The sequence below is a fragment of the Tamandua tetradactyla genome, chromosome 2 (genome assembly GCF_023851605.1).
Source record: "Tamandua tetradactyla isolate mTamTet1 chromosome 2, mTamTet1.pri, whole genome shotgun sequence".
NCBI classification, from domain to species: Eukaryota; Metazoa; Chordata; class Mammalia; order Pilosa; family Myrmecophagidae; genus Tamandua; species Tamandua tetradactyla.
Window position 1 is genome coordinate 100,998,658 of NC_135328.1, and position 27,085 is coordinate 101,025,742.

A 27,085-nucleotide genomic window follows, 5' to 3' on the forward strand; every position below is an offset into this window, starting at 1 on the left:
CTAGTTCTATACTCATTTGGGAAGCTCATGAATCTTCCAAAGGTTTTAGAGAAAGGTCTCTTCTCATTGTGTATTATTTTGTCCTCACATACCCAGCATGCTGAACCCTCACCATTCACCTCTCACCTTGAGTTGAAACATAAGAAAATAGTTTTACATTAGTTGCTTGGTTAATAAAAGCCCCCACTATAATCACGATAACATAATTTATCTAGGGGACATGATTACTTTTGAAGTTGTGGTAAATTTGTGAATTAGATAAGATTCATAATAACATTTTTTCATAGTGTTTATTTTTTGCAACTTAAGTTTCATCAGGCCTAATCCATCTTCACCAACATTTAGGAGCTCCTACTTTGTGTGCAATTCTAGGTCAGGCTCAGAGAATCCAAAGAAACTCACCCTGTCCTCAAGTAATTGGTCTGGCTGAGAGACAAGACTTGAATGGGAGGCAGAGTCAAGTCAATCTCATATGATGGCTGGGAAGAAGCAGTGTCTAAAGTGAATGCTTCAGACCATCTAGAAGCAGAACCAAGGACAAGTTGGCTTTTCCTCTTTATGTTTAGGACGAGGTATTCTCCTTTACAGTGCCATTCTAAAGGGATATTCTAGTTCCAAGATGAATAGCAACTGCTATGTCTACTACTTCTACCAATACAAAAGCAATTCTAAAAACACTTGAATGTTCAGCTGCTAATAGTATTCATCTGAGATCCAGCCCTACAATAACAAAATCATCTTTGTTTTCCATCAGTTTGGAAATAAATTTGCTATAAGAAAATATCAGGCTTAAAAATGGAGATTTTAGTTTACCCTTATATTTATTTCAAGAAAATTTCTTAGATTTCCCTTGACACTTATTCTGCACTATTTCAACATTATTCTGGATTGCAGACAAGTTTGACCAAAAAATGCAACTTTTCTAGTTTTCTCACATGATAGCATTTCTTGTGTGTCTCTTTACATATATGTATTTCTCTGTCTATACATACATATACACAGAGGCAGAGGCAGAGGCAGAGGCAGATATGTGGTATGTGTATCATAGGGGCTTTTGTTCACAGGGTGGGGTGAGGGGAAGTGGGGATGCATGGGCTGGGAATCAAACCCGGGTCTCCTGCATGGCAGGCGAGAAGACAACCCTGAACCACCCATGCACCGCTACATGAACGCACTTTTTTTGCATGGGCAGGCACTGGAAATTGAACCCAGGTCTCCGGTGTGGCAGGCAAGAACTCTGCCTGCTGAGCCACCATGGCCTGCCCATGATTGCATTTTTTTTCATGATTTAGTGGTCAAGATTTTTAATAATACGTTAGGTATTTTTTCTCTGCTACCTAATGTCTGATGCTAAAAAGTTTATTTTTGATGTTTATTACATGTCAATGTGATAATATAAAATGGGTAAAAAGGATAGAAGACATTAAATTAAATTAGTTATGAAGATTGTTTTATCTACTGTATATGCCTACCAACAACTGTTCTACTTCATAGAATTTAGGAGATTTTTGCCTGCATTTTACTCAAATACTTCTTTTTGTGCAAACTAGCATCAGACGACTTTTTAATGTCACTTCATAATAGTGAACACATAAAAAATATACCTCAAATGATTCCAAAATCCTGTACACCAAAAGAGCACTTGTGCTCCAAAATAATCTACAACTGGAAAAACCAACTCTATTATCATACAAGAGCTTGAGGAGTCTGTGTGTATTCCAATCCCTCAATTTGGGGGGAAGAACATACCAGAGTGGTCAAAATTTATTAAAACTTGCTCAAAGTTTAATTGAAAAACTAAAACACAACTGTGTCTCCTGTGCTTTCTACAACCTGCCAATTCCATTTCCTTTTCCCAGTGTCCTTTCTGCCTGTTCACCTGGTTCTTTGCAAGGCATGGTTTGACTTTATTAGGCCTCTGTGAGCAGGGGTGATGACTGCACAGATTTTACTGAACATACAAGTAGGTTTTTCTGCCCTCTGCACTGGCATCAGGATTATTTTTAATTGGGAAGTCGATGTCACTAAGTCCCACTGGCATGTTGAAATAGTAAGAAGTAACGGAGAGAAAGGAAAAAAGAGGTTAAAAAAAAAGAGTGGGTGGATGACTTAATTTTGGTTCACTGGGAACTGATTCAGTTTCTTTTCAGAAGCATAGACACCTATGTGACAGGACATCAAGTTATATTTTCAGAGCTGCTGGTTGTATGGCTTGTTAATGAATGATGAAATGCATTTAGTAGGTCACAAGTCATATTTTAAATTTTAATAGGTTAGATTTGGAGTGAAAATAGTAGAGTGCATTGCCCTTAGGAAGATAAGTATTGTTTGGGCAATTTCTGTTTCTTTCTATAAATATATGTATGTGTATATATATATATATTTTTTTTTTTTTGGATCATGATGTATAATTTCAGTTTTGCTAAGAATTGTGGTCAAAATTGTTTGAAAACTACTGTAAAAAGAACATAACTTTAAATCCTTTCCCCTTAGATTATTCCCATTGTAGAAAATTAAAGAATAAAGAAAAGTAAAAGGAAAAATTTTCTCTCTGATAACCTGAGCATCAGAGATAACCACTATTAATATTTTGGCTTTTTTCTTCTAGTCTTTATACACACGTGATCTTTATATAGACGTGATCTATACATATATTGCATATATAATTTGATATCTTTGTATTTTATATATTGAGTTCCTTTTCTTTTCTGCTTTGTGTGTGTGCACCTTTGCCCTGCTCTTGTTTTCTCTCCTGGGCACTCCTGAGTTTGGATTAAACATAGGTGGTCCAGATATTCTATAAATTATTTTATCTGGTCAACAATTTTGCCAGTTTGAAGAGGGATTCCTATGCTAGCATGAAGGAAAAGAAGTGAATTTGTGAATTTTTCATTCTTTTTATTTTGGACAAATCTGTATAATTGCCTGACATATATTCTTAGTTTGCATTATGCAAGCCTTCCATTTCAAATTAAGGAGTCATATTCATTTAATAGTTTCATGTGACCATAGGTCTAATTGTATGGCAAATTATCTCCCATGTAACCTAATGCATTTTTAGCCTTTCAAATTCCGGAATAACAGAAGAATAAATCCCAATTTTTCTAATTCCCATGTTTAATTGCCAAACAGTTTAAATAAGCTTGCAAATTTACAAATGAAAATGAAAAATCAGTTCTTGTTTTCAAATACACTGCTGCTTGCCATCATGGACTCACTATCATTCTATCTTACTGTTTACCTATACTGGTTTACATAATATAACAATGAACTAGTTTTTAATTTATAAAATGCTACATTAATTACACTTTGGGTAAATTACATATAATATTTAGAACCTATCTTTTGTACTGTTCAATAAAACTATTTCTCTGAGTCCAGGGTTCAGAAAATGGGTCTTTGAATGTCTATTAACAAAGTGAATTCCAGCTAGTTTTCTTGCTTTCTTCTTCAAGAATCTCAAGAATTTACCAGGGATGATTCTTCCAACTCAGCAAGGAAAGTAAATTTAATATAACTATTGTTTTTCTGCAGTTATGTAGGATTAACAAAACAAGCAAATAAAATGACACACAAAAAAGGTAGTGGGCCAGCATTCTCTGCAAATCCTTAAGCAACAGAGGGGATTATTTGGTTACTTTCTCTGCAATAAAGAAATAATCAGCTTCTGCTTATCTACAGTTCATCTCAACAAGAAAGTTCCCAAATAGTCCCCAACCCACATAAAATTGAATAACAACAACTCAGATTTACAATAGAGATCCTGCAGCTATGAACGTTTCAAAGTAACTTCTGAGTCATCACAACGTTTTAAATAATTAATCTATTCGTTAATAATTTACATTAAATGCTTGCTTTTGGTGTTGAGGGTATTTTAAGTATTTGAATTCTTTAAAAAGATTCATTTATTTTAGTTTACTAACATCCATTTAAGAGCCCCACTTGCAAACTAATACAAGTATTTCCTAAGTTAAAAAACAGTGTTTTATAGAATACGAAGTGTGCCAGATACTCTGAAAAAGTACCAAATTCTCTGAAAAAATTAATAATACCTACTTTTCTAGTCAGTGCTGTCTACATAACACTTGGGGAATTGCTATTGAGGCAGTCAATGTGTGTGTGATATATAACAGCCAGTAGATTTTAGTTAAGAGAATATACTAATAAACTAATATCTTATTTGCTATCCTACATATTCTGGGCAAATTAACATTTCACACATAATTTGGAAGCATTAATATGAATACATCTTGCCACTCAAAAAAAAGTTTGTGGAGGACTTAGTTTTGTTTGCTGTTTTTTCTCAACAACAGTTGATTTTTCATTCAAATTATTTTGCATTGCATTTTAAAATTTTCATATATTATGTAGCATTGTATTGCAACACAGTAGAAGAAGCAGTTTAAGACCAGTTAATGCCCAAACTCTTTTGATTTTTTTCCTATTTCCTTTATTTGGCTCAAACAGACCTCAGGGAATTTGAGAAAAAGCTACTTGAGCACATTTGAAATCTACTATGGTAGGCTTGATTGGGAAGGGAGGGCCATATTGATGTGATGCAGAGAAGCAACGATACATTAGTAACCACTAAAACTGGCAGAAAGCGAATAAAATAAGGCAATCTGTTATAGCTGAACTGCTGCATAGCTGCAATTCATATCAATATAATTTTGAGGAGTGTTAAAAGTCTGGCGGTCAGTAAAAGAGAATAAGCCTTTAAGGGAGTTTGGAAATGATCTGGTTTTGGTTTGAAAAAAAAAAAATAAAAGGAAGAGACCCCTAAAAATAAGATAGGGACTCAGAAAAAAATGGGACAAAGTTGGATACCCGACAAAATCATAGGATGGATGTCAGAATAAGAAAGAGGCTGGTTCCCTGCTGACTTTGGTGAAGGACTTGTGAGTAGCCACAGAAGGCAAGTAGGAAGTTTACTCTGCCCACCCCCCCACCCAAGCACTCTGCAAGAGAAAGGCCTACCAGGGACGCTGCAGACTGAAATGGAAAGGATCTTTGTCTCTGCAGCTCTTCAGAGCTAGGTGAAGAGTACTCAAATAATAAAGACGCTAAAGCCCTGGGAGGGGGAGAGGGCAGGAGAATCCCAGTTTAATATATTAGTCAACGAGTGCTCATGGCTCTATACTACGTGGTTTATGTTAATTAATCCTAATGTAATTGTACCAGGATTGGATGCGGAGGGCAGACCACTATTTGATTTAAACAAAAACAGGGTAGTTAATAAGTCTTACTTGGGACGGCTGGTACTTTTATTTTTTTGTGTGCTGTATGGAAGGGGTCATATTTCATTCTTTCTCCATGTGCGTATCCCCTTATTGCAGCACCATTTGTTGAGTTTTTGTGTGTTTGTTTGGGAAGTGCATGGGCCGGGAATCGAACCCGGGTCTCCCGCGTGGCTGGCGAGAATTCTACCGCTGAACTACTCTCACAGCTTCGCTTGGCACGGTTCTTGATCACTAGAATTTAAATGGAGTTTACATAGGTTGTTTTTGCAAAAACTGCTTAGACTGCTTAGTCTCCCAGTAAGCTACTCCTCATGTGAGCTCCACTTTGGAAGACAGGGGACTCAAAAGTATTATAATATGCATGTGTAGAACACTACTTTTTACTTTATTCTTCAGTATCCCCTTTAAGAGAAATAACCTCTAAAAGAACATGACGTAAAGGGCAGCCCCGGGACTTACATCTCTCCCAATCAGGTCCTCCTGGTTCTCCACAATGCCCCAGGGGGCGAGCCCTATGGTGCATATCTTTCCCCGAGATTTAGAAGCGTGGTCCTTCAAGGCGTCTCCGACATGACGAATAACACCTACGGGGAAAAAGAGACAGGCTAATCTCGTCTTGTAAAGCAATTACCTTTCTACCGCTTTCAAGGAATGGTGGTAACCATTTCACGGAAGGGCAAATGCATTGAACATAAAATTTTGACACATTTCTATACAAACAACTTATATTTAGGATAGAACATAAACTGGTTGGAATGCCAGATCAATTTGTCCTAGGTTTGTGTGTGAAGTCTAGCCATGCATTTCTTATCCTAATTCATATGTTAAAAATAAAAAAGTGTCTAATGTCCGTAAACAGAAAAATACAAATTTTTTTACATGGGCAGGCACCGGGAATCAAACCCTGGTCCTCTGGAATGGCAGGCAAGCATTCTTGCCTGCTGAGCCACTGTGGCCTGCCCTACAATTTTTTAAACGTAGAGAAATTTTATTATTATTTTTTTGCATTGAATCATGGTGAATTGCTATGTCTAGGAACTAAGACCTTTACTATATCCTGTAAAAAAGCATCATATATAATATTAAATCTATGCCATAGTTTGTGGATAAGGGTGGTCATTTGAATGGAGTAGTTTTTACCTACTGTTTTGTTAACTTTAACTTCGTTTTCCTATTTATGGACATGTGGAACTTCTTTTAACGGAAACTTGGACATATTCCATGGAGAATTTATGATAAAAAACGATATACATACACCTTTGTATCTTCATTCTTCTAATTGTCCTCTTCTGCTATGAGAACCTTACCCATCACAGTGTTAAAAGGGAAAAAGCAATTCACAAGACGATAGGCAAGGTCCCCCTCACCTCTGTTACAAGAGGGCAACCTCCCCGTCACCTCTGTTACATTTAAAAGAAGAGGCAACTTCTAACCTTTTAACCTCTCTCTCTCAAATGATATTTTTTGGGGAAGAATTATAAAGTACATTCTCTAAAATAAGATATTTCTACTTATCAAAATTCAACCCAGGGCGGGCCACGGTGGCTCAGCAGGCAGAGTTCTCACCTGCCATGCTAGGGACCTGGGATCAATTCCCGGTGCCTGCCCATGCAAAACATAAATGAATAAATAAAAATCTACCCATTCCTCAAGGAAAAATTCTCATCTAGTGCCATCTCCCATGTGAAAGCTCAGTTGGATGTGATCGCCTATTTGAGCAAGATTTCAGTTTGTATACCTTGAATAGCTCAATATATCACCTAAGATATTCTGCCATGACTGACGATGATATGTGAGGATTCTCCTCTAACAGTAAAGCTCCATGAGGGGAAAGTAGGAGCTCTGGTATCTTACTTGTCTTCACAAACCACAGGGCCCTGCATGCAGTTAAGGCTCAAAACTGTGCACCAAATTCACTACTAACTAATTACATAAACGTACCAGGCAGTTTGATCACGGGCGAGGGCTACTTGTGGTAAATAACTTCTTTCTGATATACCCATAAGATCGAATGGAAAGCTCCTCCTTTCCTCCTTAAAACACCAAATAAAGTAGTATAAATGACTACTAACCCATGTTAAACTGTGCTTGGAGGGTTAGGAAGAATACCGATTTCACTTACTAGTTTATCTACATATCATTTAAGTGAGATTATTAGTTAAGAAAAAAAAAGGAGTACAGCTGTGAATATTGGTGTTAACTATTTCCTTTGGCAGCCTAACTTCACGGCACTTCCCTCTGACTGCCACAATTCTATAATCATTTCTCTCCTATCCCGAGTGCCCTATCATTAAAACCTCACTTTGGGTAATGGACTGAACACTAAGCCTGGAGTGAAGCAGAGATGAATTGTGGTCAAAAGAATTTATGTCCTACATTCCTCTTTTGCTATTTCATAAAAGAAGAAAAATAATAGACAATGTCCCAAGTGTCCACATAGAAGATGGGTAAGAATTCTTTAGAACCTCTACAATCACTTATGTCGTTATAGGAGGCGCAGGTTATGACAGGAAAGCGACAGGCTGATTCATCACAGGCAAGTGATGGCCACCTAAGCAGAGAGTCAGACTTGGAGCCTAAAACTCAAACAGTCACTGGAATGAAATTGCTCAGTAGATATTTGATTACTACAAGGTCAGCAGTGAAGAGCTGATAGAGCGGGTCATTCTAAGATCATATCCGTTTCCAAACTGAATCGGGAGCAGGGGCAAGCTGCAGAGTTCATGGCTGGAATGTACCTCCACAGTTGGGAGCTGAGTGTTCACAAATTCTAGGTATTTAGGAGAATTCTGAGTGCTTGTCTTGCTCAAACATCATCAAAACTTCAAACACAAAGAACATTGAACATTTTATGTAAATTGGAATAAAAACTCTAGCTGGTCCAGGGTTATGTTCAGCATGCCCCACTAACTCCAAATGCCTGCACACATACAGCCTTGGAGCCTTGTAACAGGTTTGGACTGACTTACTGCAGCATTATTTGTGCACTTCCATTTGGCACTTCTGACTCAGGCTGGGGAAATATGTCAAAAAAATTTACAGGCATCCATTCCATTAGCTGTTGCACATTAATAAGTTTCTACAGAGAAGCACTTAACCGTAAGTGGGCTTATAAGAACTGATTTGACAACCTGCCTCATAACAATAGAGAAACTCATTTGGCAGGTAGAAAAAAAAATGCTTGGAATTCATAGTGGGGTGTGTCTACCACTGGTGCAGAGCAGGGGTGAGTTAATAAAATATCTTAAATAATAAAAACATAAGACCCCTGACTTCGCTGTAAAGATTTATGTCCCAGATGGAAACCACAATTAACAAAAATCAAAGCTGTTTGGGACCAAACTCAGCATCGCTTAAAAAACAGAGGAAGAAATTCCACTCACAGCAAAAATTATCCCTTAAAAAAAAAAAAAAAGATTCGAAGCTTACATGACAACCTGGGCTGCTGAAAATATCTTGCGAAATTCCAGTGATCACCTTCGCAAATTTTGTACAGTCACCTCCTAGGCATCCCAACCTGCTTCTTATATTTAAATAGTTCTTCTCTGTTAGAAAATAACTGTGCAGTTTCACAGAGATAAAGTCGGGACGAGGAATCAGTGAGAAGAGGGATTATTAGAGTGTGAGCGCACATGGGTATGGGGTGAGGTGGAGAATAGAAAAATATTTAGCCTAGGGAGAAAATGAGCTCCGTCACAATGTTTTCGTGGCTCACTTGCCCTTCCGTGCCCAGCTCTGAATTACCTGTGTTAACCCCTCCGGTGAATATCCACGCTCCCGTCGTCATGGCCGCTTTGATGAGACCTTTCCCGAAGACTTGCTTGAGTTTGGGCTGGAGCTCAAAGTTCTGCAGGCCCCCGTGCACAGAAATGAGCAGCTTGGGAAGCTCCAATTGCCATTCCTTGGTCATCAGGTGGAGCAGGAGATCGGGTTTTGTATCAAAGGACACTCGCACGTACTAGAAGAAGAAAGGTCATCAGTCAGGGGGACGGGGCACGGCTGGTTGGGGCTGGTTATCTATACTGACTACAGTCGTAAGTGTAGGTTACCTTATGAAAAGGTCTCATGTGCACACGGATTTTTTTTTTAAGGGGTAATCATTTGCTTTACCAAATGAGCCTTCCTTAGACAAAGGTGAGCCTTTGTTAGACAAAGGGATTCATCATTCTTTTTTTTTTCACATGGGCAGGCATCAGGAATCGAACCTGGGTCCTCTGGCATGGCGGACAAGCATTCTTGCCTGCTGAGCCACCATGGCCCACCCGAATTCATCATTCTTAAAGGCTTTCTTGACATTATGAATTATTACACACTTTAAAGTTATTTGATTTTTCTAAAAGGCAGTGCAAACACAACTTTTCCTGGAATGGATTTTTTGTTCAAGAGAAATCACGTGTATATTTAACCAACCTTTAATTTATGCTACTGTTCAAATATTTCTAGTATTTTCAACATCCCTTTGATCATCTAAATGTGGACCAAACACCAGTTTGAGGGCCTACTGGGTTTATAGGAACTAGGGAAAATCGCTTTTCATTCACCCATAGCCAAAATTGAATCAGGCAAGTTCCTTGCTCTCTTTTTCTGTGCATCAGACTAATGTATATTTTCACCCTTATACTTGAGGAGTGAGCCCTCAAGTATGCCTCTTGAAATGCATTGTTGAGATGGCACACAAAAAAGGAAAATTCAGACTTGTAAACAATGTGGGAGCTCTTACCTCTGGAGGTACATGAGCTCAGGGTTCCTTAGAATCCCTGGACAGCTGAAACACCTGCTTTAAGACCAATTAGACCCAGATACAGCTGTTTCTGTGATCTACTTTTTTCAGAGGTTCTGAAAGATCCTAACATTTACATAATGCAATCAGAATTTTATAATAAAATAGTGGCTGATTATATTTACTTAAATCTATGATAACTGCACAGCAAATGCTTTATCTTTTAAAGAAGATGAGTGACAATAGGCATGCCAATAATTCAGAATAATTGAAAAATCTAAGTTTAAAGCACACATCAAGGAATTACCAGGTGCAATTGGAAATAAAGTCATGATAAGTATAAATGAATGAAACCTATAAACACATACCTTGATAAAAGATATATATTAGCATATAAATACTTATTTAGGTCTCAATATAATTATATAAAGACTTCCATTTCTAGCTGGAAACAACTGAAATCCTGGGAAAATATATTTGAATGCCTCTTGAAATGCATTGTTGAGATGGCACACAAAAAAGGAAAATTCAGACTTGTAAACAATGTGGGAGCTCTTACCTCTGGAGGTACATGAGCTCAGGGTTCCTTAGAATCCCTGGACAGCTGAAACACCTGCTTTAATGGCTTTCTGCATTATGGGGAAGTTTCACAGGGAACTCCCTATTAAAAGCTGGGACACTTCTAAGGGCTCACTCCTCAAGTATAAGGGTGAAAATATACATTAGTCTGATGCACAGAAAAAGAGAGCAAGGAACTTGCCTGATTCAATTTTGGCTATGGGTGAATGAAAAGCGATTTTCCCTAGTTCCTATAAACCCAGTAGGCCCTCAAACTGGTGTTTGGTCCACATTTAGATGATCAATGTGGTTTGAAAAATATTAAGCAGAGGAGTTAATGTAAAGTGATTCTGGCTGAGGAGTGCCCCCAGATGACAGGAGAAGCTTGTAAATTCTCTGTGATGGAATGTATCATCAACCCAGGTCCTAAAGAATTCTCATCAAAAGATATGCTTTTCATAGTGAAAAAAAATTACACTTTACACTATGAAATAAAATAGCATGAATGAGAACCAATAGAAACAATAGCAGATTAAGACCTCAAAAGTATTGAAATAGTCTGACACAACATAAAACATCTATATTTAACGTGTTCAAAAAATACAAGTGAGAAAATTGCATATGTGATCAAGGAACAAGAGATTATAGGGAATGACCATATACATTTGAAAATGAATCAAATAGAACTTATAAAAAATTAAAACGTAATAATTTAGGTGCAAAATTCAATGGATAAATTAAACTACAGATCAGACAGACTAAAGAGAGACTCAGAGAATTCAGAGATTCAGATGCAGCCTCGAAAGACAAAGAAAGTGAAAACATAAAGGAAAATTTAAGAACCTGGATAGAAATATAAAAAAGAGAGTGGGGAAGAGGAAATACTTGAAGCGCTATTGGCTGGGAATGTCTCAGAGTTGTTGAAATATATCAATCCTCAAATCCGGGGAGCTCAATGAATCATAAGCAGGATAAATAAAAAGGATCTCCACTCAAAGGCCAAGCATAGAGAACACCAAAGGGGAAAAATCCTTAAAAGCAGATAGACAAAAAGAGATGCATCTCTTTTAAAGAAAGGCCTATTCTTCACCATCAATAGTAGACACCAGAAGTCAATATCTTTAATGTGCTGAGAGACATTTTCTGTCAGTTTACAACTCTCTTGCAGCAAAATTATCTTTCAAAAATGAGAGCAGAGCAGTGCAACAGTGGCTCAGTGGCAGAATTCTCGCCTGCCATGCTGGAGACCCCGGTTTGATTTCCGGAGACTGCCCATGCAAAGAAAAAAAAAAAAAGGAGCAAAAGATAGATATTTTGACTACCTAACCTGAGAGAGTTTTACCTCTAGCAGACTCAATGAAGGAAATTTTAAAGTATATACAGCAGGCAGAAGGGACGTAGCACCAAATGGATGATCTGGGACTCAAGAAAGAATGGCAAAAAAAGATATTAGGAAATATATGGTAAAGTAAAAAGGCATTGGCTGCATAATATAAAATGATAATAATAATGCTTAATTTATGGGGAAAGTGATGGAACTAAAACATTTGACAATAATAGCATGTAAACTGGTGGGTAGTAATCAAAGTTATTACAGTGTAAAGTCTGTAGGTTGTATGGCAGAGAAAAGATATTAATTAGCTTTAGAATTTGTAAAATAGTAATGTTAAAGTAGTATAACCACAAAAAAGGATAGAACAGCACGTAATCATACAAACATATTATTTTGGACATATAAATAATATCCAAGAAATGCCAATTTATACCATATTTTTTAGATCTGAGAGATCCCATTGTTGTAATATCTCAAAAATTATAAATCTATTTCTTTGATAAAATATATTTAACTAAAATAGTTAAACAAACAGAAATTATGTGAGAAATTTGATAAAATAAACTACAACATCAAGAAATACCAATGAGTTAAAGTATTTTATACGACATACCAGAAATCTAAAGGAATGTTGGAATACAATATAGCTGGTTCTATATTGATTTGATCTGCCTAGCAAAAAAACAATTCCAGAATGGAAAGAGTAAATGTTTGCAATTTCAGCTAAATACATGGTATCAACTGAATTTAACAATTTTAGAGTTTACAATATTAAAAAATAGTATATTTTATGCACAAACTCTCTCACTTTCTTTCTTTCTCTCACGGTGGAGATGTCAAGGACTTTCAGATACTTATCAACAGAAATTCTCAACAACAATGTGTACTTTTGTGCTATGCAAGGAGCCTGGGGATTGGTGGAGGGTATTGCAGTAGTGTAGACAAGCTTAAGTATTTCTTATATAAAAGCTCCTTTATTATAACCATTGAGTGACTCTTTAGAAGTAAAATACCCAGATAAAGAGGGCTAAAATGTTTATTATATCATTTGTCTAATTCCAGGAAGGGCTACTATTTAGCGAAATAAACTAGAATTGGGAATCCAATTCAAACCAACAATGTTTGATGTGACAAATATTAAAATGCTTTTCAAGTAACTGTTCTCTTATTTACCCACTTAAATATCTCACTCTCCTATTCCTCCAAAAATAACTACACAAGAACCTGTATTTTCCAAAGATGAGCTACAAATTATAATTTTCTTAAATATAGTAATGCAACTAAAGTGTAAAGATACTCCTAAATTTATCTTTTCCCTCCCAAACCTAGAGAGTAGTTTCTAACATTTCTGAAGGATTATATGGATGTTGTTTCAATGATTAGAAAGCACATTAATGAGAAAAGTATGTTTGTTTTTGTTTTGCATGGGCAGGCTCTGGGAATTGAGCCCAGGTCTCCGGCATGGCAGGTGAGGATTCTGCCACTGAGCCACTGTTGCACCACCCAACAGTATAATGTTTTGAGCAACAAGAAAAGACATTGCAATTGTAGCTCTTTGAGCTTCAATATATTCCCCATGTAACATCCCCAGCTGTATATTTCATTTAACCAGGTAAATAATATGAGATTCAGAGCCATAGTTGGTATCTGGGAGCAATATGAATATATTATTAGCTCACCTGGTATGTGAGAGGGTACTATTTATATTAAGTCACTACAGACATTGTGTAGTACTTTCAGCAAGCTTCTCTTAGTTAAATAACATATTATGGAGTTAATTATTCATTCTAATTAGTAATAATAATCCAAATGCATTTGGCAATTTGCTCAGTAAATAATTCATTTGGGGGCTTCTGAAGCTACACTTAAAACTTAACAGTAAGAAACAAAGTAAGCTATTTATTGATCATGTTGAGAAGTTGTCTGGAATATGACCAACAAATCTACTAAATATGCTGAAATTCCTCTTGAACTGACCTATCCTTTTCCTGGTTAAAAAGCTAAGAAAAGCCCCGTTCATTATCATGGAATGCTTATTATTCAGTTAATAAGTGACTGAGTGGGTGAATGAGTGAATGACCTTAGAGATCGTCTAGTTCCCAGCACCTCATTTTACAGATGAAGAAACAGAGGCCCTTGGAACTGCTTGTGGGCTCTCTTCACGTATTTCTCTCTGTACACAATTTCTTAACTCTGAGAAAACAACCACCACAAATAAGCAGAAAACAGAGACCCTGTCTATCTACTGAGTTCCAAGTATATACACGCTTTCATTTCATGCACTCCTTCTAACAGCCCTGTGAGGAAGCTGGTTTCATCCACGCTTTACAGACAGGTGAGAGAAAGGGCCCATCATGTTCTCAAGTTCGCACTGCCGGGATGTGGTCCTGATGGAATTCACACGCTCTTGTCTGTCTGACTCGGAGCCCTTGCTCTTGACATCAAAGATATAAATGCCTTCCGTCCCTTACTTTTCATCCAGTCAATCTCCAAGGTCTATTGGTCTCTTTTGCAAAATGGTGTCTTCAGCCAGCCCTTTCCCTCTATTCCTCCAGTTGCCATTTTAAAAATAGATTGTCCTTACTAGGATGTCAGCTTGGATAATTGCATCAGTTTCCTAAATGGCTTCCCTAAGCCTGTGCTCTCTAAGAGACACCAGCAGCCAGACTTGTTTTGCCAATTCCTTTTGGATCATATTTCTCAATTCAAATCTTTAGATCATATGTAAACTCCCCATCCTGGCTGTCATTTTCCACTTTCTCCCACTTCTCTCTTCCTTTGGTTCATGCTATTTGCCAAGTCCTAGAAAATGCACATCCTTCCCTTTCATCCACATAAATCATTCTCATCTTTCAAAGGCTTTTGTTTCATCCAAAAAGACTTCCTGAGAATGCAAGTTCCTGCTGTTACCATATGATTCAATCACAGCCAGTCTGATATTTTCTCTGGTTGTTTCTCCTATGTGTCAGTTTATTTCCCCCAGGTTGCAAGGTCCATGAGCAGAGGGCCAAGTCTGATCTGATGACATTTTTGGAAACCCATTCAGCACTGGCCAAGTAGGAGCAACAATCATGGAAGGGAGCTTAGAAATATTCTAGCAATCATGGGAACTTAGCGTTCACCTAATGCCATTCGTTTGCTTTACGGATGAGGACCTGAGATGCAGAGGAGGTGATTGACTGGGAACAAGATCTCAGAGCAGTTACCCAATAATTAATAGTTGATTTAATTCACGATTAAAACTGTTGTCACAATGGAGGCATTGGGTTGGGCTGTGCCTCTCACACTTAAATGTGGATGTGATTCCCTGGAGACTTTGTGAAATGCAGGCTTCTGATTCACTAGGTCTGGGCTTGAGAATCTCCCTTTCTAATCAGCTCCCCCAAAACCACATGAATAGCAATCATTAGAATATCTTCCCCTTATCAAAGGTTCCAATTTGTATGCCTCGTATTTGTCATTGGGCCAGAGAAAAAAGATAGCACTGAATATTTCACATGAAAATCAAAGAGAAGAATTAAAGAAATATTGGAAGAATTTTTCAGATCACAGTAAATATGAAAGTGCAGCCACTGAAAGGCTATGCAATGTGTCTCCACTCTCCAGCCCCTTTTAACCAGGACTAATTCTTATACAAAGGAATATATGACTATTAACAATCAACCACAGTTGATTATCTCAAGCTGGTAAATAACACAAATACTGGGTGGTCATGGTTTTTAGATGTTGCCCATTATCGGAAATTTATTGAGCCCTTCTCTTACAGAACAAAAGACAGTATAAAATAAAGGGCATATTTATAAGGTAATCAAATTACTGCTGTTTTTCTTTTTTTGGTCGTTCTTATTTAGCAACTGAAGTAAATGAAAAAGGCCAATTACAATGAAGGGCTAAAATGATACTTGGAAATTATCTGAAGATTTCGATGTTTAAGTTATATTCTTATATCCATAAAAATCAGGTTATATAGTAAGGTTTCAAATGTACCAGTTAATTCATGCTGACTCAGTAGCTTCACGGCCATAAACTGTTGTGCCCAGAGCAATTAATCAAGTCTTGCCAAATGGTCGATATGATTCAAAATTAGGAAGCATTTTAGTTTCAAGATGAGCAACTTTGACTGTCCACTTGTGGCCCCACTAATTGCTAAGAGATTATCTTATAAATAATGAGAGATCTTCCTAGTGCACATATTAAATTTGGTCAGCTGGTCATTACTCTGATGTGGTGATGTGTGCTCCCATGTATGGGCTGCCCAGTTGTCTACATCAGCTTCCAATGCTAGCACTGTAGGTCATTAGGCCAATCTGAGCATCTTCTTCTGGCAATGGGGGTGATCCTGGCCACTTCACAAGACACTGTGAGGAGCAAATCAATACCAGTCAGGCTTGGTATGCAGATAACCCCCAAACTGTAAATTGCATAAAGGTCACAAGCACCTATCTTATAAATGAGTCCTGCATGCAACAAGATCCAAGTAACAGGCTGTTAGCTCTTTAATTAGCCTGCCTCCAAAACAGCCCTTTGTTCTCATGTCTGAGTTATTTGGGGAGTGACTGGAGTAGGTGGTTATCTTTAAAAAAGTACCTCCACAAGACAAATATGCTACTACTGCTCTGGGCTGTCAAACCTACTCTTGACCCATAGATCCTTAGCTCCCTAATTTATGAAATTCAGACATAAACTGAGCTCACATAACCGACCCATTCCTGGGATTATCTGTCCTTTTCCTTTTCTATCATCAGCCCCCTGCCTGGCAGGAGGAAACCTGTACAATGTGCTAATGAAAGTCAGAGGAGCATCTCCAGAATGCTCTTTTTTTTTTTTTTTTAATAGCAGGTGGGTATGCTACAGGGTTTATTAAACCCACTTTTATCACTTTGTCATTAGAAATGTTACCCCTTATTATCAAAACAAGAATTCGATTTTATGATGGCCTCACTCTGGATGAAACTTGGAGACCACTGAGGTGTCACAAACCAGAAGCTATCCTTTGCATTCCTAACAAGTAAGCAAAAGCTGGGGGATGGGGAAGCAAGCATCACCACTTAGAACAAGTTGGAGTCATTTAATTTAAAGAAAAATCTATATATATTTCTTTATTTGGTATTCTGAGATTAAGTTTTTGTGGAGTGATTTGACTCTGATAATTAATCAGTCACCTCTTTAGCCCTAAGTATTTACCCCCGTAACTTGGCCCAGCCATCTTAATGAAAATGTTTAATAAAAATGTAAAAGCACTACCGAACAATAACTCTGGCTACACGCTGGAGATGTTAAATGATGACTCTTCTCCTCATACTGTAAAGCCATCTTTAATTCTTGGAAATAATGACTGTGCATTTGTAAGTAATACTTTTCTGAATAATGGAACTAGTGTTGGTAAATCAATTTTAACATTATTTTTAATGTCTTTCTTCCAAGCCAGTTTCCTTTTTGTTGAAAAATGTGACAAGTATCATTTCATTTTCTAACTCTTTGTGGTCAGGTTTTAAGTGGGCATATTAAATTAAATTTGTGGGCAGGCAGAATATGTTATATAGACTAAGACAATTTTGCCGATATCAGCTCTGCAAGTCCACAGTGGCTTTTGTTTTACAGTGAGCTTAATGCTTAATAGAGGTAAAAGCCCCCTTTAAAAGAAAATATTTGGAATGCAAATGTGAGGTGTCATTGCTATTGGATTTCTAGTTTGAAGACCTACAGAACTGTGAAAGTGAAAGCATCATTGTAATTTATTCTGTATTGTATTTGTGATTCCCCAGGGTTAGATATCAGGTACTTCCAGTTGATGAGTTCTGAGAAGCCAAAACTAAATGTTTGAAAATAACAAAAATTTATTGAGCATATGAACAGGTCACCGGGGCAGCGGCGGGGGTGGGGGTGTGGGGGGGCAATACTCTATGAATTTTCTGCCAAAATAGAATCATTTAGGGTCAGATATTTTGGAGGCAAGGAGACAGGGTGGTTTCTTGAAAGAGGGGTTGACGCTTCCTTTTCTTTATAAGTCTATGATTAGAATCAGAAATAAAAGTGATAAATTCTAATTTTATTCTCAGTTTCAGAAAGGCTTCACTGACCTACAGACTGGAATGTGAAAACTGGAAATCAATGGCGGCAATTACAAAAACTTCCCCCAAACCTTACCATGTGCACGTAAAGCTGCTTGGTTGGCCAGAGTCTAGCGCTTGACTAATTTTGGGGGAAGTGGAATTCATTTAATTTCTTATTGACATGTGTCAGCCAATGGTGGTTCCTGGATCAAATTTGCACTAATGCAAAGAAAGACAATTCTTTTTAAAAACTTCAAGTTCAATCCCAAGGCATTTTAAGAGTGTCAGGCTGTAGGTGCCATGCTGCCGACACTCTCCATTCCCTTTGTGCTCCCCCATCCCCTTGCAATGCTGAGAGAATAAGGCTTTCCTCCTGGCAGACTCAATAGCTGAAGCTTTAAGTGTGAAATGTTATAAATAATTATTGGTTTACATGAAAAACAAAAACAAAAACAAAAACAAAAAAACAAGGGGCTCCACCTGATCTAAGAAGCAGAGGGAAGAGCAAGGGAAAACCTGAAGAGGATTATGTCGGTGACTTGAGAGGTTTAAATACAATCCTTACTTGGTCCTCATGCCTGCTCAGAATTAATTTGGAGAGCTGATTCGTAAGCAAATAAGACTCTATCTGTAATCAAGCCCAGCACGGCTTTCTTTTCTAAATAATCTACGGCTTTAGCCCCAGATAAAAAGTCTTTGAGTAATGACGTCATGTCTGCTGATGGGGCATCTTCTTGTTGCATTTTAAAGTAGTTTTTCAAGAATTACCTGGAATCCTCCCCAGCAAAACCATGCCTAAGGCAGAAAACTTTGACACCTTCTTTGTTGGTCCCTCTGTTCTGACGTTTATGAAGCATCTGAATGAACCACCAGGCCCTGTGCTGGCCCAGGAATGGCGTGTTGGCCATACAATCTGGCTGCAGGGGGCTTGGTGTTGAGAAAAGAAGGGAATCGGAATCCTTTTCTCATTGTCGGATGATAATGTCCCTTTTCTCTATCACAGTTTCTCTCTCTGTAATGTGAGGGAGAGATGGATTTCATTGCTATTTCACTGGGGTATGTATGTCAAGCTTGGGAATTGAGGCCAAGATACTGAAAAGTACTCGGAAGATCTTTTGAGTTTAATTTCCTTCATCAAATAACGGTGATTTTATAGTTCATTCCATAAAAATGCTCAAAATCCTTATAAAAAGAGCCAGAAGGTGGTACAATGGTGGCTCAATGGCAAAAATTCTTGCCTGCTGAGCCGGACACCCGGGTTTGATTCCCAGAGACTGCCCATGCCGAAAACAAACAAACAAAAAAGAGCCAGAAACAATATAGTAATTAGCTTCTTTTCAATTGCTTATGTCTATCTTCCCAAACAAAACATCTACTACAGGCTGTGGCATGTAGGGAGATGGGATATAGAAGAAATAGAACTGAGAGGGAGCTTTGAGGAGCCTGGGTTCCAGAACTATCTTTGCTGTTAAAATAATTGTGTGACTTCGAGAAAATAATTTTTAACTTCAGCTTTGGACCCCAGTTGCCTCATCTAGGAAACAGGTAGAGGGACTGGGATTAATTAAATATTTTTCAAGTCTGGTTGTAACAGTAAAAATTCAGACACTCAGGTTCTATCCCAGACCAACGAAGAGACTCTCTGGATGTGAGTCCTGGCTGTGGGTATTTGCCCCGCAGGCTATTCTGAGTATCCAGGTTGAGAAACACTCTATCAGATGTTCCATCCCTCAAGTTCCTGTGGTCGCTAAACTTCTATGAGGTCCTGCCCTACTGCCTCCCTCTGTGGTTATATACACAGTGTTCCTAAGCAAAGATATGACAATGATTCTCTTTTCTCTAACTGTATCTTCTACCCAAACTCCCACTGACTTTCCCTCACATTGTGTCCAGACCACATTAGGTTTTTGAAGATAAGAGAGCTTCATCTTGGGCCATCTTGAAGGAAAAAGTTAGTATTATATCATATGTATATACTTAGTAAAAGTTAGTCAATCTACCCTTCTCTCTCTAAAGAATTATTTCACCATTTTGTTAAAAATCACTTTAATTTTCAAATATTCTTGTTTAGGAACAGGGGATCAAAGGCATAATAAGCTAGTCCACGTCTGACTTAAATCCTGGTGAATTATTAACTATGTTTTCTCCATCTAAAGACTGGCACACTTTAACAGGCAGAGGTGGCTGACTTTCCCTTTGTCCAAATTGCAAGTTGGTTAGTTGGAGAGGCTGACAGGTAAAGAGGGCACAGGTTGGCACAAAATTGCACGATAAAATGCAACCTCTGACCTATGGAGAGTGTCACCCCTTTATCAAGACAGAGGAATCAGAACAATTCAAGGACAACTTTTCAAAGTCGACATAATGTTCATTTGTGTCTGGATGAATAGCCAAGACTCCCACCTATTAGCTACTTGCTTATAATAAGAAGGAAAACTGGTCATCCTTTGGCTGATGAGATTCAGTAAGAAAGATTTCCCATCGTCAGTGACTAGTCGAGACTCTAGGACAACCGAAACCTAACCTCAGAGCTGTTGAACAGCTCAGAAGGGTCCCAGGTTCGGGGCATAAAGCTCTTGCAGCCTGGAAACTCTTCATAACTGTATCTTTGAGTATGTGATCATAAGTGAAGTCTGATGGGACAATGACGCATCTGCCAAGGGCTTGGGGCCTGGCTCACACTGGTCCTGCCACCGCTGCCTCCTGGGGCTGGTTCTCTTCACCTGCTCCCATCTCTGGTACCCTGTTCAGCCCAGACTCCTCCTCCCTGTCCCGACCCAGGGCAGTGAAGGGTTGTGGTCCACCATCCTCCTCCTCCATGGCGGGGGCCCTGGGTGTGGGCAGGAGGAGGGTCGGGGTCAGGGGTGTGTTCTGCAGCATTTCAGGACACAGCAAGGTAGCGGCTGCCCTGCCTTGGGCTGCCAGTGTCATGGTGAGTTTGGTGGGTGACTTGCAGGGAACTCCTGTCCAACCTGGATGACAAGCTGGTGAGGTGCGATCCCTTAGCTGGGGCGGCTAAGTTGTGAAAGGGGAGATTGATTTCCCTGCCCCCACCAGGACCCCATGTTTTCATTTCACTCTGGGCTCCACAAATCATGTAGTTGACTTTGTCTAATCCAATTACCACCAGACAGCTCTGGGGCTCAGTAGAGTCACATGAGGCCAAAGGAGGGCTGTCAAAGCTGAGGCTCCATATGTCTCCAAGAGTGGAAGCTCTTTCTGCCTCTAAGAGCCTTTCCTTCCACTGCCAAATATTGTAATATATGTATATATCATATATTTGCTGTATTGTGTGGGGTAAGTTACCTAAGTTTTCTGGGTCTCAGTTCATTGGTCTGTTGTATAGGAAAAATAGTATTACTGTCAAAACATTTGATGAAATGACTTAAAGTACTTGGCACAGTGCTTACCAGTACCATAAATTTTAGCTGCTATTATTATTAAGATTATCATTATTATTTCTACAGTCTCTGAAAGCAATTTCAAGAGTATTATGATTAATACTTTGAAGGACACACATTCTAAAAATCTCACTTGGCATTTCAGTCTCTGGGATTCTTACAGTCTCTCTTAATTTTACTAGAATTTTTCAGGAGGGAAAAAAATCTCAGGTAGGGGAAAATTGTATAACAAGAAGTGACCCTGGCTTTGTCCACATAAAAGGCATGAGTGTCAAGTCCACAGTAGCTGATTGTTGAGGTTTACATGGAATAAAGTGGAGAGGACACCAGGGAATGGGGTCTTGCTTTCTGTTTAGCTGGAATGAACAGGTGAAGCAGAATCAGTAAATGTGGGAGTCATGGTGGTGTGATATGGCACTTTACACATATATCCACAAGTAAACATGATGGACTGGTATCCCCGGGACTAGCCTTCTGCTAGGACTTGGCACTGATGCTGTTAAATAGATTAGGGCAATAGGTTGCTGGCTTATGTAGCCAGGTACTCCTGTATCTCACTCCTAATGTCTAACTTCTCTTAGAAATATTCCAACACATCTTTGGGCCCTCAGAAAGTAAAGGAAACTGCTTCATTGTTCCATTACTATATATTCAAAAATAGCTATTATTTTCATAAATGCATAGAACACTAGCTATGTATCAGATACTTTTTATCTTCTCTCTAATCTTCATAAACACGAATAAGGCAACCATGCCTACTTGAGGCATAAGAAAATGTAGAGCTCAACTAAGTTAAATGATTTAACTAAGACTTCTTAGCTATACAGTGAGAGTGTGAGGGTTTAGATCTAGTTCTGAAGGACTGCAAATTCATGCATTTTATTTTAACTGATGACAAAATCTCCAGCTTAGCTATAGTAAGTGAATGCTTTGCAGAAATAACAATAAAAACAAATGCTTGTTTAGCTTCAACCCCAGACACTGTTCTAAACACTTGGTATATATTCACTCATTTCATCCTTGAGATTGCCCTATGAGATAGGAATCACTGTTCCCATTTTGCTGGTGAGGAAACTGAGGCACAGGGAGGTTAAGTAAACCAGATAAAGCCACATAGCCAATAAGTGACAGAGTTAGGATTTAAACTTAGTAATGAAATTTCAGAGTCTGTGTTTAACCAGTAAGCTAAAGAGTCAGACCTATAAACTTTCTGAAACAGTCCTCAAAAGGCAGATCAAAACATGTTCTGGGCCATCATAGCACAATGACAATAAGAGCACCCTATGGTGACAACTTTGTAGGGATGCATCTACATACAAGTATATTCCTGCTTCATATTAGACAGACCCTGAATGTTAACAATGAAAATGATGTCTGGGTGCTTACAACACGCCTGCAGAGCTCAGGGCACGATGCTTGCCAGCGCTGTGCAAGCCTTCCCTGAGGGCACTGGGTTTCCCTCTATAATGATTACTATTGCCCAGTAAGCTACTTCCTCATTCATTGTATTGGTCTTATAGGAAGAGCTTGAATGACTTTTAACCCACGGTTTCAAAGGATCGACAGTGTATACGGATCAATCTCTTACTGCGAATGGGAACTGCACTCACTTGGGAAACCTTAATTTGATCTCTTGTGGCTTTGAATTCTTCCCTAAAGCGGATGAGGAAGTTGCCAGATCTCTATTTGTCTTTGTTCCCTATAGGCCAAGACTAACTTTGTTTTCCCAGGAGCTGCTGGGGGTCACAACAGCTCTTCTTTCCTAATATAGAGCTCAAAATTAGTTTTAATTTAATATATAGTCAAAATGAATTTTCTTCTGAAAGAACTGTAGAAATAGTCTAGTCAGCCATTCTTGGTGAAGAAAATACCACAGTGTGAGAGAAAGAGAGTAAGGGAAGGGAAGGGAAGAGAAAGGAAGGAAGAGGATGCTTTATTATACATAAGACTGACTAGTGTGAGGAAACCTCACCTTGTATTTCACAGAATGCTTCTCCAAATTCAGAAAACTCTGTGGCATGCCTCAGAACAGCTATGTCCAGCCACTGCTCCACCTTTACTAAGGCTATCTCTCTTTTAACAGAAACAAGCTTATTAGAATACACCATTTTCAAAACTTCCAAGCAGATGCTAGCAAAATCTGTCAGCCAAGTAGGGAGTGGTTCATCATGAAAATGAAATTTAGAACTAAAATGGATGTTTCCTAAAACCACCTTCAAAAAAGCTTCTTTCATATGGAATCTTCTACTGAGAATATTACTGAACATAGAAACTTGGAGAAAAAGCACTCAATTAGAATGGCAAGCCTCTGTTAGAAAAGGAAAGGATAAAGTCTGGGATACTCATTTTCACCTTGAATTGAAAAATGGTAATTACCAACAGAACAAAACAGAAACCTAAAGATAACATATTTTTCACCAAAGGGGGGGGGAAGAGGAATTAGAAAAATGTCCATGAATAAAACCCAGAAAGTAGCATAATAAACAGCAGATAACTATATAAAATTATTTGTTATTATTAATTATTTATCATAATATGATGTTAATGATATTGTTAGTAATTCGTGATGTTAGTCATCTCCTGTTAATAATCACAGAAATCCTGGAAGGAAGGCTTCCCCTCCCCCCTATCTTATAAATAAAGAGCTAAGACATGGGGGGAAAAAAGTAAGTAGAAGAAAAGTGGCAGAGTTGGGTTTCACCCCCAAACCTTAACTACTCCTTCGCAGGACTCAAAAAGTCACTTTATGGCTTTCCGGTTACCATGGCTTTGTTGGAATGGCCGCCTCCTTGGAACTCAATGGTCCCAAAAGCGTCAGTTGGGCTGAGCTGAGTGTGCTTGCTGATGGACCACTTCTCAGACTGAATGTCATTTCGGGAAAGCCGACTTTCATTTTTCTCATTCTGAAGAACGGAGATACTGGGAGTGAGGCCGACATGCTGGCCTATTAGACGGCCACAGCAGCACCTGCAACAGAAGGAGTCGACGTGACCCCCTTTTATTAGGCAGTACTGGAATGTACACTTAAGACAAACTGCTGGAGAAATGGATGCTCCATAGTGACTCACTGCAGTCAAATCTCAGATGGAATTGGATAACGTGAATGGATCAGGGGAATTGTGAGTTCAGGATTTCTTTGATATATATATATATATCTTCTTTTTTTCCCAGCACCTCTCCCCACCCACCCCCACATTTTCCTTGAGCCATATAAGCTGTAACATGTCTCTTGCCTTGCTCTAACCACTCCTTTCCAATCCTGCCATATTGCTCACGATTGGACACATGCAAACACAAGTTCTTTATATTTTTCTACTTCTCACTCCTCCCATCTCTCAAATCTTACACACAGGACACTGAACAGTATTGAGGGAAGGATTTTAACAGGCACATTTAAATAAGGGACCTTGCTTCTATGTGAGTCACAAACGAACTGGTCTTCTGCAAACTGACACTTAACTGTCAAATATCCAATATTTAGAATAAAAAATCGGCAGACTTAAGTGTTCTTGAAGAGACAAAAATATTATTCACGAGATGCCAAGAAAATGTCCTTCACACATGACTACTACTATTGTTAGTAATAATAGCCCAATGCATAGTTACTGTTATTAAAGACAATGCACCCAGGTGTTATTGCCACACTTCATGGATGAAATTCTGAGGTTGCGGCCACTTGCTAAATGTTGCACAACTGGCCTATATGCCTCCGTAGCCTATATTTCAAACTGCTTTGTCATATTGCCTGTTCCTAAAGGCTTTTCCAGACATGTGTGGGTTATTTTGTCTCAAATGCTTCCCACCTTATATGTTGCTGATGTTTAGGGAGCTACGTAAGCTATAAAACATGTGCCTGGGTGGGCATCTGAATGTCTGTGTTCTAATTCATAATTTCAAAGGAATCTTTTATTGAAAAGTGTCTTTCCCACTTTTAAAGCTGAGCATGTCCATTCAAACCAAATACTTTGATGAAATGCTTAGAAAGGAATATCGGTAATCATACTAAGGAAATACATCCCACTCATATAAAGTGATGGATTTCTTCTTCGATGTTTGTCTATTATTCTGTAGGGGTCTTAAAGAATGAACTGTAGGCATGGCACATTATATAGTGGGTATATGTAAGGTCGTTTCAAATATGTCCAACAACAACTACAAGAAAGATCTTCAATTTGACAGTGGTTCCCTTGCAATGGGTATTGATTATTGCTGCAGATTTGTTCCATAATTACTATTTCTTCATATTTTTGACATATTATAGAGACATAAAGATTACCTATGGGGGTCTTTGGTGCTGGGTATGATGTGAACACATTCTCTTTTATAAAATGCTCTTTCTATCCAGGATTTCTGAGCCTGAAAAGTAAAAAGAAAAAGAAGAAAGGTGAGCATATATATTAATATTTTTGACCAGAGAGCGAAATCTCATAATCACATGATAGACGAGTGTCTTATGAAGCAAACTGAAATTGTGGTTACTTCACGCATAAACTGTACATGTAACAAAATTAATTGCTCCCAGACTCTGATGATTAAGTTATTTAACATTATACTATTGGGAATAAAAAGAAATGACTATAATAAAAAAAGGTTATTATACATTTTAAAAATGGGGCGGGCCACGGTGGCTCGGCAGGTAAGAGTTCTCGCCTGCCATGCCAGAGACCCGGGTTCGATTTCCGGTGCCTGCCCATGTTGGTGGAACTATATGCCCAATTCATAATGGTTCCTGAAGGACACACAGACAACGTTATTTGCAGTGGAAATGAATTTGGAGGAACAGAACAGTATGTTTGGAACCCTTAGAAAGCAAGAAGTAATCAGTGGTGGGGAGAAACACATCTAAATAAGGACAAGGCTTTCACGACTGACACTTCCATCAGATTTTTCTGGTAGACACAAAGAAAAATAGTGAGGGAATTACATGACTCAAAGGCCCAATCCATTATCAGGCTTTTTTCTAAAATCCAAGTGAGCATTGCTTACATACAGAGACAAAAAAAAAAAAAAAGGAAAATGGAAACATGAGGAAGATAAATTACAATCGCAAATTTCACAGGCCGTGGCTCTGGGAAGGAAGGAAGATAGCACATTTTTGCACCCCACCTGCCTTTAAACACAACAGAAACAGTCTTTCAGAATAGTCAGTGTTCGAATTGTTCACCCAGAAGTCCTGCCAGAAGGAGCCAGGGTTCCCAGGCGGACAAAGGAAGTTCCGGCAAACTGTACAATCTTTGTTCCAAAGCAGAGTGTCCGCCCTCCCTCCCTCTATCCCTTTCTTTGGCAGCATTTGAAACAGTAGAGGAGTCTCCTGCAAAATCAGTTAGCATCTCAGAAGTTTCCCCCTAAAAGCTAGAGCAACATGTAATGTTATTTATATACAGTGTCATCTTCTCTCCACCTTTGCATCAGAGCTAACTTTGCACTCTGAAAATCTATAGGGCTAAAGCAAAACCAACCTGATTATTTGACCTTTTTCAATGACTGGTATTGACTGCTACAAGCCCCCCATGTGTTGGCTGTAATTGGGAAGAACTTTGCCAAAAGCCCAAATGTCTGTATAAATTGTGCTACCATCTGATTTGCCCTTAACTCCTAAATCTGGCACCTCCCTCCTCTCTCACAGCACAGGTCTACTCTAGCGTTTTGCGCTGATGGCGGTATGTGTCTCATACTCATGACAAAGTTTTAAACGTAGCAACATGGAAGATGGTTGGGAGGCATGAAGGAACTGCATCCTGTTTTAGTCATGGCCATGATCAGGGCACATAACTTCAGAG

General features: G+C 38.5%; 1 protein-coding gene across 3 annotated transcripts in view; it reads right to left on the reverse strand.

Moving 5' to 3' along the window:
* Positions 1-24,176, reverse strand: part of TRPM3 (transient receptor potential cation channel subfamily M member 3) — a 288,107-nt gene extending 263,931 nt beyond the window's left edge. For all 3 annotated transcript variants that reach the window (XM_077148418.1, XM_077148417.1, XM_077148416.1), the window contains exons 1-3: positions 24,068-24,176; positions 8,985-9,198; positions 5,700-5,824 (exon numbers count right to left, since the gene is read on the reverse strand). In XM_077148418.1, coding sequence (XP_077004533.1) covers positions 5,700-5,824; positions 8,985-9,198; positions 24,068-24,070 — 342 coding nt within the window. In that variant the 5' untranslated portion in view covers positions 24,071-24,176. The remainder of the gene's footprint in view (positions 1-5,699; positions 5,825-8,984; positions 9,199-24,067) is intronic.
* Positions 24,177-27,085: the final 2,909 nt, after the last annotated feature.